General features: G+C 50.0%; 6 protein-coding genes across 6 annotated transcripts; 4 read left to right on the forward strand and 2 right to left on the reverse strand.

Moving 5' to 3' along the window:
- Positions 1–298: 298 nt before the first annotated feature.
- On the forward strand, positions 299–2,320 carry CI109_107150 (uncharacterized protein; the record flags this gene model as incomplete). The annotated part of the gene is made up of 9 exons (XM_032003607.1): positions 299–484; positions 546–632; positions 692–940; positions 1,004–1,480; positions 1,537–1,583; positions 1,641–1,719; positions 1,778–1,825; positions 1,898–1,956; positions 2,029–2,320. The coding sequence occupies 9 exons, from the start codon at positions 299–301 to the stop codon at positions 2,318–2,320; spliced, it is 1,524 nt and encodes a 507-aa protein (XP_031862020.1).
- A 932-nt stretch (positions 2,321–3,252) lies between these two features.
- On the forward strand, positions 3,253–7,165 carry CI109_107151 (potassium/sodium efflux P-type ATPase, fungal-type; the record flags this gene model as incomplete). The annotated part of the gene is made up of 12 exons (XM_032003608.1): positions 3,253–3,541; positions 3,596–3,711; positions 3,773–4,047; positions 4,108–4,317; positions 4,367–4,634; positions 4,693–5,823; positions 5,882–6,115; positions 6,175–6,287; positions 6,352–6,547; positions 6,609–6,815; positions 6,883–6,960; positions 7,022–7,165. The coding sequence occupies 12 exons, from the start codon at positions 3,253–3,255 to the stop codon at positions 7,163–7,165; spliced, it is 3,261 nt and encodes a 1,086-aa protein (XP_031862021.1).
- A 375-nt stretch (positions 7,166–7,540) lies between these two features.
- On the forward strand, positions 7,541–10,052 carry CI109_107152 (gamma-glutamyltransferase; the record flags this gene model as incomplete). Its single annotated transcript, XM_032003609.1, has 10 exons — positions 7,541–7,598; positions 7,737–7,861; positions 7,927–8,184; positions 8,339–8,585; positions 8,690–8,930; positions 8,999–9,089; positions 9,149–9,281; positions 9,343–9,492; positions 9,546–9,636; positions 9,740–10,052. 10 exons carry the CDS (start codon positions 7,541–7,543, stop codon positions 10,050–10,052), a joined length of 1,707 nt encoding a protein of 568 aa, XP_031862022.1.
- Positions 10,053–10,329: 277 nt separating this feature from the next.
- Positions 10,330–11,489, reverse strand: CI109_107153 (uncharacterized protein; the record flags this gene model as incomplete). Its single annotated transcript, XM_032003610.1, has 4 exons — positions 10,330–10,563; positions 10,698–10,742; positions 10,806–10,899; positions 11,011–11,489. The coding sequence occupies 4 exons, from the start codon at positions 11,487–11,489 to the stop codon at positions 10,330–10,332; spliced, it is 852 nt and encodes a 283-aa protein (XP_031862023.1).
- A 1,462-nt stretch (positions 11,490–12,951) lies between these two features.
- CI109_107154 (uncharacterized protein) lies at positions 12,952–13,947 on the forward strand (the record flags this gene model as incomplete). The annotated part of the gene is made up of 3 exons (XM_032003611.1): positions 12,952–13,036; positions 13,129–13,255; positions 13,335–13,947. The coding sequence occupies 3 exons, from the start codon at positions 12,952–12,954 to the stop codon at positions 13,945–13,947; spliced, it is 825 nt and encodes a 274-aa protein (XP_031862024.1).
- Positions 13,948–14,383: 436 nt separating this feature from the next.
- On the reverse strand, positions 14,384–17,176 carry CI109_107155 (uncharacterized protein; the record flags this gene model as incomplete). Its single annotated transcript, XM_032003612.1, has 10 exons — positions 14,384–14,721; positions 14,783–14,791; positions 14,853–14,893; positions 14,950–15,103; positions 15,164–15,460; positions 15,513–15,639; positions 15,707–15,836; positions 15,896–16,220; positions 16,332–16,434; positions 16,493–17,176. The coding sequence occupies 10 exons, from the start codon at positions 17,174–17,176 to the stop codon at positions 14,384–14,386; spliced, it is 2,208 nt and encodes a 735-aa protein (XP_031862025.1).
- Positions 17,177–17,332: the final 156 nt, after the last annotated feature.

The following is a 17,332-nucleotide window of genomic DNA, read 5'->3' on the forward strand; positions in this document are numbered from 1 at the left end:
CGTTGTGACACTTTCTCGGCGACAAGCAAAACCCCCCAATAACCCCACGCTCACAGTATCAAGCTCAGTGCCTGAAACGGTGACGGACTTCCGCTGCGGATCTGGATCTGACTCGATAGATCTTGCAGATCCGCATCCGCTAAAATCACGTGCTTATTTTCTCCGACCCACAATCGCATTTAAGCATCATTCCCTTCCCATCACTGTAGCAACGGTTCTCATATCGCTCAAACGCACCAGTAGGTCGACCCCTGCCATACTACTCGATCTTAGTGGTCATCCTACGACGTCGATTAAGATGGGCGACATGACAGTAAGCAGTAATGCTGCAGAAGAAGTTGAGCGTCTCAGACAGCTCGAACGACGAGTGGTTCGAAAGATCGATGCTATCCTTCTTCCTATCATGTTGGTGACTTACGGTCTGCAATACTACGACAAGGCTGTGCTGGGTACAGCCGCCGTATACGGTATCTTGAAAGATCTTGTAGGTAACATTTACCTATCACAGTAGTGCCTGATAGTTCCTGATGGTCGTATCGCTACAGCATCTCACTCAAACTATCAATGGAGTCACTTATACAACTCGATATAGCACCGCTACTGCTGCATTCTACTATGGCTACATCGTTGCGGTGAGCCGAACTATCTTTGCCCCTATCAGACAATTGTATAACTGACAAGCTGGCACCAGGTCCTCCCCATGGGTCTCATTTTCGCCCGTCTTCCCATCGTAAAGACGGCCTCTGCCTGCGTCCTAATCTGGGGAATCGTCTGTATCCTCACCGTTGTCTGCACCAGTTACTCGGGCTTCGTCGCCCAGCGATTCTTCTTGGGGTTCACCGAGTCGGCAGTATCTCCTGCCTTCGTGGCAATCTGTGCTTTGTGGTGGAAACCTCAAGAACAGGCCAAGAGGATCGGGTTCTTTTACAGCGCCACTGGAGTGAGTCATCCTTCATTGACGATCACTCACCAATCTTCTGACTCTGCTCCCCCAATCCACTAGGTCTTCAGCATGTTCTCATCATTGATCAACATCGGTCTGGGCAAGACTGGCGGCGCACACCCATGGAAATCGATGTACTATTTTGTCGGCGCGCTTACCATCACCTGGGCTTTCGTGGTCTTCTTCTTCCTGCCTGAACACCCATTGCAACCTGGTCGATTCTTCACCGAAGAAGAGAAACAAGTCTTGATCCGACGATTCGAAGAAAACCCCTTCGGTGCGAGTCAACAGTCCCTCAAGGGGTATCAACTACTCGAAGCGGTTTCCGATATCAAGACCTGGATCTATCTCTTGATGGGAGCTGCGATCTACATTTGTAACGGATCAGTCACCGCATTTGGCGCACGGATCATCTCAGGATTCGGATACACTCCGCTCGCATCGACCGCCTTGCTTATCCCTGGTGGATTTGTTACGGTCGTGACTATTGCTTTCTTCAGTTACTTCGCCGACAAGTACAAAAACATCAGAACTTATGTGAGTCGATATGGCTACCTAAAAGGAGAACTGCAAGCTAACTCGTGGCTAAATAGCTCTTGCCCGCAAGTTGTATCCCTGTCGTCGTCGGTGCCCTTGTCATGTGAGTGGATTCTCCGCAGGATTAATGTTTGTAGGCTAAAGCTGTCCACAATCTTAGCTGGCTTGCACCTTGGCACCCCACAGCTGGACCTCTGATCGGGTATTACCTCGTTGCCAGTTTCGGAGCCCCTTACGTTGTGAGTTACGCCTCTACCATGACGCCTGTGTCGTGTACTGATGGTCACTCTCTTCCAGCTTCTCCTGACTCTTGCTTCCTCAAACACCGCCGGAGCTACAAAGAAGGTGCGTTTCCTCGCGTATTGGAGTTGTGCGGGGTGATTGGTAGAACAGAAAATTGATGTCTTTGTTGTTTAGGGTGCAACATCGGGATTCATCTTTGTCGGTTACAACGTGGGCAACATTGCCGCAGCATAGTGAGTGACAGGGCTACATGTTCTATTTGAGGTTGTGCGTAGCTAACCCTGGGACACCGGACACCCTCACAGCCTCGTTTTCGCCCAAGAAAAGCCAATCAAATATCGATCGACCTGGATCTCCGTCATCGTCTGTATGATATTCGCCTCCGCCGCCTCTTTACTTCTTCGATATCTCTACATTGCCGAAAACAAGCGTCGAGACAAATTGGCGGAGACTGTCCTTCCGGAGGCAAAACCTCCAACCGCGGATGAGGAGAAGCTGGCGGAGAGCGGACATACAGATGTTCCTGTTATCGCGAGGCCAGAGGCGTATACAGATAAGACGGACAAGGAGAGACCGGATTTTAGGTATACCTATTGACCAGAGTCTCTTGGTGTCGGTGATTCACACAGGTTTTATTGGTTCCCTATATAAGTGTTAGGTATACGTACGGCGGGCTGGCACTGTGAGACTGTCTCTTCATACGAATGCCACTAGAAAATAGATCTCCTGTCAGTACACAGGCACATACACAATACATGTGATTGACGTGATGACAGGTGACAGTAAAATCTTTGACATGAACACAAGACAAGCATATCGTACCCATATGCTGTTATTATTTGTACCTCTGCTGTAGATCGAGACAGCATACCCTGGATGTGGTGTTGACGAATGGGCTGACTATATTAAAGTCCGGCGAATGGCTTACTCCCTCTGGAGGCTTAGTGGAGTCGGTCGCTCACTAATGAAGCTCCAGCTGCGATGGTGCCCATTCTGCGTCCAGCATATCTAGTTCTGCAAATATCGCTTCTTGCATGAGTCATCGATAACGCAAATTACCCCGGCAACAAGGGAAAAGTCGTGAGCCTGACCGGCTATCGCCGGACAATACGATGAGCCTGACACGAACTGAATACCGTTATCTGCGGCAAATGCCAAGCCCGAATGCTAAGACATTTTCCGTCCGTTCGTTCTCCTTGCCACCCCGTCATCACCCACGTCAACATGGTCATCATCACCCTTCTCGAAAACGCCAAGGCGTCCAGCGACAACTTATGTAGCACCATATACGCAGTCAACTGCCGCCGGACCGTTTGGTACCGGGTCGCCAAGAATCATCTGGGTGGTCTACAGATATCGATGCATGAGGTATGCTGACGGTTTTGACATGATGCGATACCTTGGCTTCTTGGCATCGAACATCGATCCGGAATGGAAAGTACAATGTGGTTGATATATAAGCATATCGTCCCCCTTCCCCTTGGCAGAGTTTAGTCTCTCATCCCCACTTACTTACACACACAAATCCGATGGCAGTGACAGAGAAATACACGACCTCGACAGACCCGGAGAAAGCCTTACCAAGAGCCGACACAGGCTCAACAGCAGTATCTCAGTCATTACCTTTTAAAGCACACACCGTAGCTTCGGCCAAAGTCCTCGAAGCTTTAGGTGGAAATGTCACAAAGGGACTAACTGAACCGGAGGCGAGCAAGCGAAAGGAGAGTTATGGTCCCAATAGGTTGAAGCCGCCTAAACGGCCTAGCGTGTTGAAAATCATAGCTAGACAAGTTGGAAATGCTATGACCCTAATTCTAAGTGAGTACATCTTGTTTGTTCCCGCCTTGCAGTGGCTGATGTCGATTCTTGCAGTCGCCGCGATGGCGGTGTCCTTCGGTACGATGGACTGGATTAGTGGAGGCGTCATTGCCGCCTTGGTAGCCCTCAACGTATCAGTAGGCGCATACACCGAATGGCAAGCCGAAAAAGTGAGCTCTTAACCCTGTTCCGTCCGCCATAGTCCACCTAGGCTGACCAGAGATCCGAAAGACCGTGGCAAATCTCGAATCGGTCGGTGCACCACAAGCGACTGTCGTCCGTACCGCAGAAGGTTCTCGGGAAGCCACAACCAAGATTATCCCCGTCGAAGATGTCGTACCCGGAGATATCGTCCTCCTTAAGAACGGAGACATCGTCCCTGCCGATGGTAGAATCTTGGATGGTCACTGTAGTAACTTGGAATGTGACGAGGCCTTCCTCACAGGTGAAAGTTTGCCCGTGGCCAAGCAGTTTGAGCCGATTGACGAAGAGGACTGTCCAGTTGGGTGAGCACTATTCTTCCCTTGTTCATCCGTTTTGCTGCATTACTGACTTCGTTCCTGCAGCGACCGAGTCTGCATGGTATTCTCTGGATCACAAGTCACGAAAGGTCGAGCACGTGTCGTCATTACATCAACAGGAATGGGCACCGAAATCGGAAAGATCGCACAAGCTCTCGACTCAAAAGCTACAAACAAGAACACAGGCTTCGCCGCTTTCTGGTGGAAAACAAAGGTCGTACTTGGTGTCGCAGAAACTACCCCACTTCAAATCAAGTGAGTTCATCAATTTCGCTCGACTCAGCATCGCTGACAATCACTCAAGACTTAACAAGCTCGCATACTTCCTCTTGGGATGGGCTTGTATCATCGCCGTTATCGTTGTCGCTTCAACTGGATTCAAGAATGTCCCGCTATCCGTTGCAACTTACGCTGTCGCTGCGGCTGTGTCGATCTTGCCCGCATCGTTGATCGCGGTCGTCAGTCTGACTTTGGCCCGAGCCTCTACCGATTTGGCAAGTAGGAATGCCTTGGTTAGGCGAATGGACGCTATCGAGGCTTTGGCTGGAGTTGAGAACGTCTGCTCCGACAAGGTGAGTTTCGTTCAACCGTCTAATCTGCTTGGAATGGTGCAACTGACAATTCCTTCAGACTGGTACACTCACCGTCGGTCGAATGGTTGTTCGAAAGTTCTGGGTTCCCGCAGTCGACTGGCGCGCCAACGAGACCGCTCCGGTGAACACCTCTCGTGGTCAAGCTTACAGCTTCGAGACTGGTAGCGACCCCTTCTATCCCCGTGGAGAGATTCGCGCAGACCGAACGACTATTCAAGCTGAGAACACTCTCGATCTGAAAAGACCACCAGTCCGTTCTGACACTCGGGACAGTGATCCCGATGAACGAGAAATTGAGGGTCAAGAGGAAGTCATTCACGTGGAGGACCTTGAACACAATCTCCGTGACATGGCGCTCTGTGCTTCGCTCTGTAACCAAGCAACTCTTTCTCGACCTGTCGATGACGGAGGGTGGGATGCGAACGGTGACCCCACCGAAGTCGCACTGCAAGTTGCCGCCCACAAACTCGGCCACGGCAAACCTTTCCTCACGCACGCACCGAAACATTCTAACAGGCCCGATTCCATTCGCTCCGGACACAGCAATCGACCGCTTGTTGCCGGTCTTCGGGGTCACTTTGAGCAGATCATTGAGCACCCATTCGACTCCACTGTTAAGCGAATGTCTATTGCCTACAAGTTCGTTCCGGAAGATGGTCAGAAAGCGCATGTCCTCTGTCTACTGAAGGGTGCCGTCGAACGTGTCTTCGAGCGATGTGTTACCGTTCAAGACAAACCTCTCGATGAGGAACGCAAGAAAGATATCATGGTCAAAGTAGACGCTCTCGCTGCTCAAGGTCTCCGAGTCTTGGCCTTGTGTGGCAAACGATTGCCCGCGAAGATGGCGGATGACGTCAAAGCTATGCCCCGAGATGCGTTCGAAGCCGATTTCAGTTTCCTGGGTTTGGCCGGTATTTACGATCCCCCTCGAAAGGAATCCCCGGGAGCTGTTGCCGATTGTCTACGGGCCGGAATCACCCCGAGAATGTTGACCGGTGATCACCCCGCTACTGCAACTGCTATCGCGTTGAACATCGGAATTTTGGAGAGAGCATACGGCAAGGATGCGGTCATGACGGGTCAACAGTTTGATGCCCTCACCGAAGACGAAATCGATGCTTTGCCTGAGCTTCCTCTTGTTGTAGCGCGATGTGCGCCAGAGACCAAGGTGAGTATGCGACAGGCTGTCGCATCAACGATGAGTAACTCAGCTAACATCCGTAAAGGTACGAATGGTCGACGCTATTCACCGACGAGGTCAAAGCACTGTTATGACTGGTGATGGAGTCAACGACTCTCCCGCGCTCAAGCGAGCCGACGTTGGTGTCGGAATGGGAACTGGATCAGACGTCGCCAAACAGGCAGCGAGGATCGTGCTTAGTGACGATAACTTCAGCACAATCATTCGAGCGATCAGAAAAGGTCGATCAGTTTTCAAGAACTTGGCAAAGTTCCTCTTGGTGAGTTGCCTCAGGACTTCAAGTTCCGCGATGCATATAGCTGACCTGGATCCCTACAGTACCTCTTATCTGGTAACTTGGCAGAAATCATTGTTCTCATGGTCGGACTCGCTTTCAAAGATGAGAACGGACAAGCTGTCTTCCCGCTTTCCCCGGTCGCTGCTCTGTGGATGTGAGTATAGCCACCCTCCAAGCATCTATTGTTGACTAAGCTCATCTCATATACTGTCCAACAGCAACACATTGTCTGCTGGTCCTCCCGCGCTTGCTCTAGGTCTCGAACCTACCGCTGTGGACGCGATGGATCTACCACCTACAGCTTTCCACCAGATCTTCACACTCGAGTTCTACATGGATCTCATCTTCTACGGATTCTTGATCGGAGCGCTCAGTTTGGTCAACTTTGTCATTGTACTTTGGGGTTACTTCCCAGTGAGTGTCTTACTGCCTTTGGATTCACGATAGGAATGAAGGCTCATTTAAAACATCTCAGGGCGACCTCGGTGTGTTATGTAATGAAGCCGACACTGCAATTTGTAATCCAGTCTTCCAAGCTCGAGGAACTTGTTTCTCCACTCTTGTTATCATTCTCATGATCCACGCTTTGGAGTGCAAGCACTTCTCCAAGGGATTGTGGCAGATTAACTTGAGGGACAACAAGGTCTTGCTCTGGTGTGCGGTCGTGCTGTGTCTCGCTACCGTGAGTTGTAGCATCAAGCACCGTTCCGTTGGATGATTGATAGCTGACGTCTTTTGGTTTGCTTTAGTTCCCGGTGGTTTACATCCCCACAATCAACAACGAGGTCTTCCTCGTCGGATCACTCAAATGGGAATGGGGAATCGTGGTGAGTAGCTTTGTAGTACATGACACTTTCTGCAAACCTTGACTGACTCGCTTCGCTGCAGTTTGGAATGATCCTAGTCTATCTTGCCGCTACCGAGCTGTACAAATGGTGTAAACGAATCTATGCCCGTCGACATGACCGACCTCCTGCTAGGGGTCCGTCTGACAAGACCCTTAGGATGGAACCCACAATCCGTCCTGTATAAGCAAACAATGGGGAGCCTGGGTCCTTCGATAAGGTTAAGGGAAAAGGAGTCTGAGCTCCGGCTTTTTCATTTCAGGAGGTGGTCGGACCTTCTTAGCATACTGTAGCAAATAGTAGATAGTAATATTCATTTAGTAGTATGGAATGCATCATATCTCTGAGATAGGTTGGGGATGTCTCCAGTGTCGGGTAAAATTACCCGAGCGATGAGCTGCTTCGCTAATCTGTGATCCGGATCTACACAAAGGTGACATCTTGGCACGAATGACGCTTGACTCAAAAGTAGTTCAATGTCGCGTTTGACGTGGATTTCGTAAGTTGTCCACATATCTCTTGGAAGAAGGAAAAATAAAGAAAGAAAACAATTCAAGTCAAGATGGTTTCAGCTACTTACGACTCGTATAACACAATAGGACGTCGCTCGACCGTCTTCAGTGAGTTCGAGCCTCGATTGCGATGGCTCTCAAATTCACTCAGGCTGTCATCCGAACTCATTCCTTCCACATCTCACTCACACCAATTTGCCCTGCTAGATTATAGGATAAGATACTGACACTGCAGTCTCTGCCCAGGCACCAAAGGCGTTGTGTGTTCCTCCCAAGCCCTTGCTTCCGAAGCTGGTATTAGGATTTTAAGGAATGGAGGTAACGCGGCGGATGCAGCTGTTGCCATGGCAGCGGCATTGAACGTAGTTGAGGTGGGCGCAGTGTCTGTCACCTGGGGATGACATTGAGGACTGATCTAACATCAAAACCTACACAGCCATGTAATACTGGGATCGGAGGAGACGTCTTTGCCCTCTTTTACTCTGCTACCACCCGTACCGTCCACGCCGTTAACGGCTCCGGACGTTCTCCAAAGGCTCTCACCTTGCCCAAAGTGAGAGAGATGGGGATTGAGGGGAATAAGTTCAAGTATGACAATGTGCATGCGGCGACTGTACCGGGAGCATGTGCCGCTTGGGTGGATATTGTAGGCAAGTGGGGGAGCGGCAAGGTTGGATTCAAAGAGATTTTGGAGGTGAGTCCAGAGTTCCTCCTGTTTCTCTGTAGGCGGCGTCATGGAGGTGTGGATCTGCACATTCCGCTGGGGCTTGAGCAGAGATGAAGGAACTACCTTCTCGTTTACATGATTGTGCTCTCTCGCTAATGGAGTCTTTTTCGGTCACCACCAGCCCGCCATCACTCTCGCCGAAGAAGGTTTCGTCGTTCATCAACAAGCTGCATACGAATGGTCCACTTACGCCGACACTTTACGTCAACAAGCTTCTGGCAAAGATTATCCTTTCTTGGTCGATGGGGAAACACCAAAGGCTGGTGAATACTTCCGTAATCCCGCATTGGCGAAGACCTTTAGGACAGTCGCCAAAGAAGGCAAGGATGGGTTTTATAAGGGTGAAATCGCGAAGGCTATCGTGAACGGTAAGTCCCATCTCCCTCACCCTATGTGGTTAAAAGAGAATAGAAAGAAAACCTCCCTTATCAATAGAAGGTGTACTGACGATGACTACTCTCCGCTCCAATAGAACTGCAAGGTCGAGGCAGTCTCATGACACTTGAGGACCTCGCCTCCCACGAATCAGATTTCGTCCAGCCCATCTCGTACACCTACGGTCCCGAAAAACTGACAGTGCACGAATGTCCTCCAAACGGTCAAGGGTTGGCAGCTCTAATCGCGCTTGGGATATTGGATGTTCTGCAAGAAGACGGAGTAGTGAATCTCGCAGAATATGAGGAGGGGAGTGCTGAATGGATGCACGCTCTGATGTGAGTTGGTTTCTAGCTAGGGAGACAACGATTCGTCCACGTGCTGATTGTCGGGTGATGGTCCACAGCGAAGCCATGAGACTAGCGTTTGCGGATGCTCATGCCTATATCGCCGACCCAAAGTTCTCCGATGTCCCTGTCGACGCTCTTCTTTCCAAGGTGAGTGAGCGCGATGAACCTAATAGGTTGTTCTGGTGCTGATACCGATGTACGGTCAGAAATACCTTCGAGAGCGCGCAAAGCTCTTCGACCCGAAGAAGGCTGTGGCACAGTATCACCAGGGTCAACCGATACCCAGTAGTGATACCGTCTACTTCACAGCCGCCGACCAGGAGGGAAACGCTATTTCGAGTCAGTACTCCCCTTGTCACTGTCTTTATATTCGGAGCATGAACTGATTGATTGTTGGTAGTGATCAACAGTAACTACCTCGGGTTTGGCACTGCTATCGTACCCGAAGGATGGGGATTCAGTATCCAGAATCGAGGTATGGGTTTCGACCTCCGAGAGGGTTCGCCAAACGTGCTGGAAGGTGGCAAGCGGCCTTACCACACCATCATTCGTGAGTTATCTGTACAATTAGACTCAGTAAGAATGATATTGACCTCCATGCAGCTGCAATGGTCACGCAGGGAGACGAGCTGTTCATGGCTTTCGGTGTGATGGGTGGCGCGATGCAGCCTCAAGGCCATCTCCAGACTTTCTTGTGAGTGAACTCTGCCTCCAAACGAGACCGACCCGAATGAGAGAACGAGACAACGATTAGTATCGGAGGAAGTTGACCTTGATCGTGTTCATGCGCCTCACAGAAACGTTGTCCACCGAAGTCATCATGCCCAAGCAGCACTCGATACCAAGCGATTCTGCATTGGCGGTTTATCCTATACTTCCACCACACCCATTTACAACGATACCATCGCATTCGAAGATGGTATCCCGGAAGAAGTGATACAGAAGCTGAAAGATATGGGTCACAAGATCGATGTCGTCAAAGGACTAGAACAAGTTGTCTTTGGGAAAGGGCAGATGATCGTCCAGACGAAAGATAAGAGAAGTGGGAAGAGGGTATGGGCTGCGGGAAGTGATCCGAGAGGTGATGGTTGTGCTTTGCCCCAGATCTAGTAGGAGAAGCAGAGTCGGACGATCAGATTGAGGGATGATATCTAGGAAGTCAAGAGCAAAATTTTAACCCATTATAAGATGCATATGAAGAATCAAACTGCGTGCTATCTATCAGTGACCGTGACACACTATACAGAATCCTATACTATCAATCTAAAGCGCGAAGCGTACTCTATACCCGACAACCATCTTCACCGAGATGCCATACGATCTGCGACGACCTCTATCCAGCTTTAACGTCCTTCCTGACTACTAAATCGGATTACCCAACTTCACGTTACACCTTCTCAGCCTTCTTGATCGCCTTGTCAGGGATGAACCACCACCAGACGACCTGTACCATCCTAAATCCACACAAGACACCGAGACATCCTGCGGACCCAATACTGTCGAGGATAGCTCGGGACACGAACGCGCCGACAAGGACGGAGAGACCGCCTGCTATTCTGATATCACGAGAGGGAGTGTAACGCATCGAGAAGAGGAGGGGGTCGTTGAAGATTTCCACCCACTGTGAAATCGATAAATCAGCACATGAAACGTGATTGATTCGGAGATGTTCTGGGAGCAAAAACGGGGACGACACGTTCTTCGGCACATCTGGGACTCGGAGCGGAGTTGAGGTGAGGACAGGGAGAAACTCACAGTGGTTGTCAAGACGACAGTCGTGTTCATCGGACTTCCGATACGCTGCGAGACGAGATTTGTTAAGAAATGAGTGAGGCTGGCTCCATAGCTGGAATTGCAACTCACCTTGCCGACGATACCTTGAATACCCATAGTTGCGGAGAGGAATCCTAATGCAGCCATTCCGAGAGGAGTTCGCCATGACGGTTCACCTCGAGATCTATGTCCGAGACACAAGTCTGATTAGCTCTTGTCATTCCACTTCATTCCCGACATAATGGTCGTCTAAGGGGAGTTTCATAACTGGGAACAGAACAGGTCTTGTACTCACGAAGCGAGACCTGATTCTCCTGAAAAGTGCGCCGTCAAAGCCGCTGCCATGGCCAACAAGACCTGCATAAAAGTTGCCAAGACCAACCAAGTCCTCTTCTTTGCGGTCAACCTATCCCCTACTCTGCCGAAAGCCGTACCCATCCAGAATGTCAACAGGGAAGTGAGAGCCTGTTGATCCGGTTTCTGGAACCCGTACGTCCTTTCTCCCACGGGGGCGAAAGCTCGTGCTAATGCTAAACCGAGTTGAGCGACGTTACCGGTCTGGAAACCACACCATACGAAACATGCTGAGAAAGATGGGGAGGACGTGAATCCGGTGAGGAAACATGCGTAGATGGAGATCAGGTTGGTGGAACCAGGAGCATCGATCTCGGTAGTCAGGTGGTTGACGAATCGACGATGGAATGGTACGGCTTTGGAAGACGAAGGGGAAAGCGTGTCGGAAGACGAAGGGAGAGATTGTTCCCCATTGGCCATCTTGGGTAGGTGGTAGGTGTTTGCAAGTAGTGTTGAATTGTTTGTTTGTCTATTCGTCGACTGGTCGTGAAGGGTGGCGAGCAGGGTCGATTATCGCACTTTAGTCAAGAAGTGAAAAAGGAATGAACACTTGACTCGGTATTCTGACGGTGTATACAGCTCTTATTAGGATACAAAAGAGTCTTGTGCCTTTGTTTCCCTGCGATGCCAAGGATGACGAGATGATTGAAAGAAAAGGAAAAAAAGAGTTTGTTGGTGACAAACGGATCATCAGTCATTTGGGGAACTCAAAACCGTAGAATGCGGAGAAGCGGATTACAAAATGGTTCTAATTGACGTGATCGCCTATTACGAATCACTGCACCAAAAGTAATGTATTGGATTTCTTAATGCAAGACTAGATGTACCTTCTGCCAGACGTGGTTCCGCATTGTATTCCTCGTCCCCTATGCACACAAAAAATATCAGTCTTCGCTCACAGCACCGAGAAACGCAGAGCGCAATGTCAGGTTACATTGTGTAGTCGTGTAGCGCCCACTAATGGCCCGGACGTCGCGTTAAGCTTGGACATAGCCTAATACAGTGAATTGCTGCACCTCGGGTTTGATGTGTTGTAGGACGGAGACGGATTCGCCTATCACTCGGATTCCTTTGAGCAGGTGATGTAGCTGGACCTCCGGTGAAGGAGAGTCTCCTGGAGGATAGCTTGGGAGCAGGTTTGCTAAAAGACAATTTCGGCACATCCGAGAAGGAGAGTGAGAGAGAAGGCAGATGCGTGGTCTGTGCAGGAAGATGTCCTGAGCCTCGACCCCAGCGAATTTTGGCCAGAAATATAGGCATCGCCGGCAAAGTAGCTACCTCACGGGTACAACAGTATATTGGGCTGGAAGGGCTTGATCAAGCTTACGTCTGGCCCCGACACCGCGACAGTGCATCATTTAACATGAACAGTATGGATGTCAGAACAAGAGTCGAGACCTCTCCTGCCAGACAATCTCATCAGACACCGAATGTCCCCATGTCACCTACCAGCAGCGTGTCTCCCACACTATTTGGTGTCTGCTTTCTATGAGTCACTCGTCGTCGCCCCCCAAGTAAGATGATATGGGTGTAGCACGATACAAAAAGCAGGGAAAGTAGCTTATCTCAGGGGTTTTGGACGTCGATCAATCGAGATCTGGAGATAAGAAATTCAGATTTCCGACGATTGGTGATCATGAGATCTACCTCTCGTCTCTCATGAGATCTTACGCGAGGGACAAGTCGCATCCGAAAAAGTGAACGTGGACACAGCGGAAACGATGGAGTGGGCACTATATCCTTTGTCTCTTCGATACAAGATGCATTGCATCCCCATACCTCGCCATTTTGACCTAGTATCCGACGATCCCAGAGGTGTACTTCTCCCATTCACATTGAGTTGATCAATCCGATTTGTCGGCGGTACGCGACGAACACGACAATGCCTAAGCAGAATTTCACATTGGACGGGTTGTTCTCCGTCAAAGGTCTGGATGTAGCTATAACAGGAGCGGGTACAGGGATTGGTGAGCTGGCTCATACACTTCAAAACGCAAGACTTGCAACTTGTCTGGGAACGAACGAACGAGCGAGCTAATTGCATATCGTTTCTGTATAGGGCTGTACATGGCCAAAGGATTTGCGACGAACGGAGCGAATGTTCATATCATCGGAAGACGACAAGCGAAGCTGGAAGAGGCAAAAGCAATCTTGTTAGAGCTGAACCCAGACGCGCAGGTACATATGTGAATGGGTCTCTCGTCGAGATGATAGGGATCGGTCTTCGTCTCAAGGACGCTGACTATGTGAGATCCGCCCGCCCAGCCATGCCGCTGACATCTCCTCTCGAGATGCTGTGACTGCTCTAGCCGCATCACTCACCAAGCTGGATGTCCTTATCAACTGTGCTGGGATCGTCATCCCCGATCCACCATGTACACATCTGACTCCGCTTCCCGAACTTCAAGCAGCCCTACTCGGTTCACCCTCTTCGACATGGTCCAACACATTCTCTACCAATCTCGAAGCGCCATTTTTCCTCTCCGTCTCTGTCCTTCATCTCCTCGCCAAATCACCTCCTGGAGGACGTATTATCAACATATCCGGGATAGGATCGATCATGTCAGATCCAAATACCTCTCAACCAGCTTATCAATTGTCCAAAGCTGCGCTGAACCACCTTACTCGGGTTATGGCGAGCAAATTTAGAGATTTGGGTATAAGAGTCAATGCTATTTCGCCGGGATATTTCCCAAGTCAGATGCAAGATCCAAATAATCCAAAAGGGTATTTGGCAAGGGCGAAGGAACTTGTCCCGCTTAAAAGAGGAGGAGAAAAAGAGGATATAGCAGGGACGGCAATTTGGTTGGCTAGTAGAGCGGGAAGTTATGTGAATGGGTCGGTGATCAATCTAGGCGGGGGAAGGGAATGGGCTTAACCAGGACGGTACGTATGCGTCGCAGAGAGGAACCAAACGATTGATCGTGAGAAGTATTCGGTTGACCTACGTGACGGTAAAGGGAAAAAGGGAGATAACACGGAGAATCGACGTCTTATTGATTAGTGTCTGTTGTACCATGTGTTCTTGCTGTGGTCCTCGTACCACGATAGCGTATAAATGTACTAGTCATGAATATCGTGAGCCAACGAGACACATCATAATAAAATAACTTGACCCTGCGCAACCCACGGACGAATGTCTGGGCAAAGTCGTCCAGTCAGCGTCCAGTCGCAGGAACTGACATGAGCTACACACCATACATATCATCGGAAAAAGCAATCGCTACAAAATCTACCGTGTCTGTACGAATAACAACCTGCCTTTGCACCTAATTGCGGCGATTTATACAAACGATACCTCATCATCCCGACGTTCACAAACCAACGACCACGTCCCCCTGACTCCTACTCTCCTGCTTCTTCTTTTCCACCCAATCTTCCAGTTTCCCCATACCACCTTTACCCAATCCTTTCCACTCGTGTTTCGCAACCGTGCCTCCTCGTCGATATCCGCCGTCCACTTCCCAACATGTGGACATGAGAGTTGGCTCGTAGCCGTGCCATGCTACGTCACGGACTGTGAAGCCCATCCCGTAGGATTCGTAAGGCTGGACACTGTATCGTGGGTTTTGGGATGAGACAGATGGCGCAGAGGGGTCAGAGTAGTCGCCATTGGCAGCACGGATCGGTGCCGATTCAGCTCGATTCAGAACTAAGAAACGTGTCAGCGAATGGTAGCACATTGCAGGGCAAAGCAGCAGCACCAAACATACCTTGTACAACTGCAAGGTGCACCCGGGACTGTCAGCTTCATGTCACATGAATACGATGCAGCAAACTCACCTTGACCATCCAAGCTCCAGATATGAATCAAACCATCGGCACTGACGGTGAAACCCGAATTAGCACATTTCGAGGCGCTACTTCTTGTATCACCTACCTTCCTGAATAGATGTAACTCTGCCCTGTCGACTCCCGCGGACTGAAATGACATCTGATCAAAGTCCTCAACACAGAGTGACCTCGATATGTCATCACTGAGCAGTCCTTGGGATGTGCCAGTCTCTTCGGTGGGGGATACCTCATGTGTCGATCTGGAACGAGAGCCATCAGCACGAGAACGGCAACACATACAAGTCCGAGGTGTCACTCACAATCAAAGCTCGATTGTCCATATCTTGCCACTGCATCAGGCTCCGACTCAAATTCTGAATGACTCCTCATCTTTCTAAGATCGTACAATCTCGCCGCTTGATCTTTCGAGTTGACAACTATATATCGACCATCACCCTTGGGAGAGGTGTAGGTGATACCTTCGGTAGCTCCAACCAGTATACCTGATGGAGTGGACGAAGAGAGAGATCGTCGATCCCATACTTTCACATACCCGTCATCGGATCCGGAAACGAGGATGTTGGTGGAGGATTCATCGGCGAAGCAGACCGCGTTGACTGGACGATTGTCAGGGAAAATCAAACACAGCGTATTGTCCAACAAGCTCACCATCGTCGGCATGCCCAGAAACACTCAGAGAGCGTTGTTGAGCTTCAATGTCGTACACCATGATCTTTCCACTTCCGGCTCCGGCAACGACCTCTTTACCATCCGCTGAAAATCGGATGCTCCAGATCTGTGCAACGGCGTACGTCAAGTCAGTCATAGGAAATTCAAGTGCATGATACGATGCGTGCACTCACTCCGAATCTGTCATATCCCCACATACTTTCGAATCTCCGTTGCCCGGCAAAGTTCAGCTCAACATGCTCTTGGTCGAACTGGCTTGTGTACAACATATGCACAGATGGAGTGATGGAGGAGTATATCATCCTAAAGATAGCGTTAGCAACAGCGATAAATGAAATTGTAGAAAGGAAGAGCCAACTCACTTTTCACCCTTCTTGTCCGCATCACAATCAGTCACTGTCCAGCTTCCTTCTATTCCTTGAACAGTCTTTATCTTCTTCAGACTTGTCTCTTCCGCCGTTATCCTTCTTCCACCCGAATGGGAGAAATCTCCCCAATCCTCTTCATCTTCTTCATCTTCGTAATCATCCTCATTTTCCTCTTCGTCTTCCTCTTCGACACTCGGCGTCGGAGCAGGAGAAAGAGAAGGAGCAGGCTGACTGGTCGCGCGACGTCTTCGCTTCGGGATAGAATTGCGACTTTTCGTCGTGTCGTAAAGATGGATGGTGTAGAATTGGGTGGCGGTGTCTATCGGATAATCCCGATTGATTCGGTGGGCGGTATCAGTTGGAGAAAGAAACGAATAAGTCAGGGCTGGCCTCATTCCATTTCTAAAGGGGATACGAAAGGGATACTCACAGAAGATGGAGTAGTCTTCACGGGCAAACTGACCCACGTAGGGAATGGAAGGATAAGAGGCAACTACTGTTCCGGCAGTATTGGGAATGGTGACGGGGGAAGGCTAAGGCAGTGGTTTGATCAGACAACTTCGTGTGCTGTTAAAGTGAAAGAAGACTCACTCTCGCAGCTGCACCATTCCAGCCTCTACATCTTGGATCCCTGATTCGCGGTCTCATTCTCCCAGCTTTTCCAGGCGCTCTCCAATCTCCGACTCTTCCAAATTCACCTGATCTCAACAACTCCTGTCCCTTTGGATCCGGTTCGGTCTGAGGCGTCCACCATCTTTCTTTTCGTCTCCTATCAGCTTGTTGTCTTGCTCTATCCTCGTCACTCATCCCTCTTCCTGCCAAACTACGAAGCAAGCCGGAAGCCCCTGCACTTCTCGTCACTGGGGCACCACCAGACAAGAGTCTTGCAAGAAGAGCTGTACGAGCATCGACACTTCCAGATGAGCTGTTGATGAGTTGTGCAAGTTCGATGAATGCTTGACCGCTCCCATCATCGTCTCCTCCTTCGTCGTCGTCGTCCTCCGCCTCTGCTTCTTGCTGTCCACCACGTGTCGATCTGCCATTGGGATTGGAGAGAAAGGTAACTCCGGCCATGTCTTCGTCTGACTCTCCTTCATCGTCATCATCATCGTAATCCTCATCGAGATAATCACCGTCGTCTTCATCGATCACAATATCCTCTGCATCGATATAGAACTCGCCATCATCGGGATCGTCTTCCCAATCATCATCGTGTTCGCCCGGTTCCAACGAGTCGTAGAAGTATTCTAGGTCAGGATGTAGATCGTCACTCATGATGTCGGTGTCAGGTTGTCTGTTGTCGCACGACGATGCCGGAGACAGGTGTTATATACTATTCCGATCACTGATGGCGAGGTGAGATTGGACATCACCCTCGATAAGGTGTGATTTCCAAGGATAGATGACCTCCACTCCCTCCTCCACTTGGAC

This window comes from Kwoniella shandongensis, chromosome 14 (genome assembly GCF_008629635.2).
Source record: "Kwoniella shandongensis chromosome 14, complete sequence".
NCBI lineage: Eukaryota > Fungi > Basidiomycota > Tremellomycetes > Tremellales > Cryptococcaceae > Kwoniella > Kwoniella shandongensis.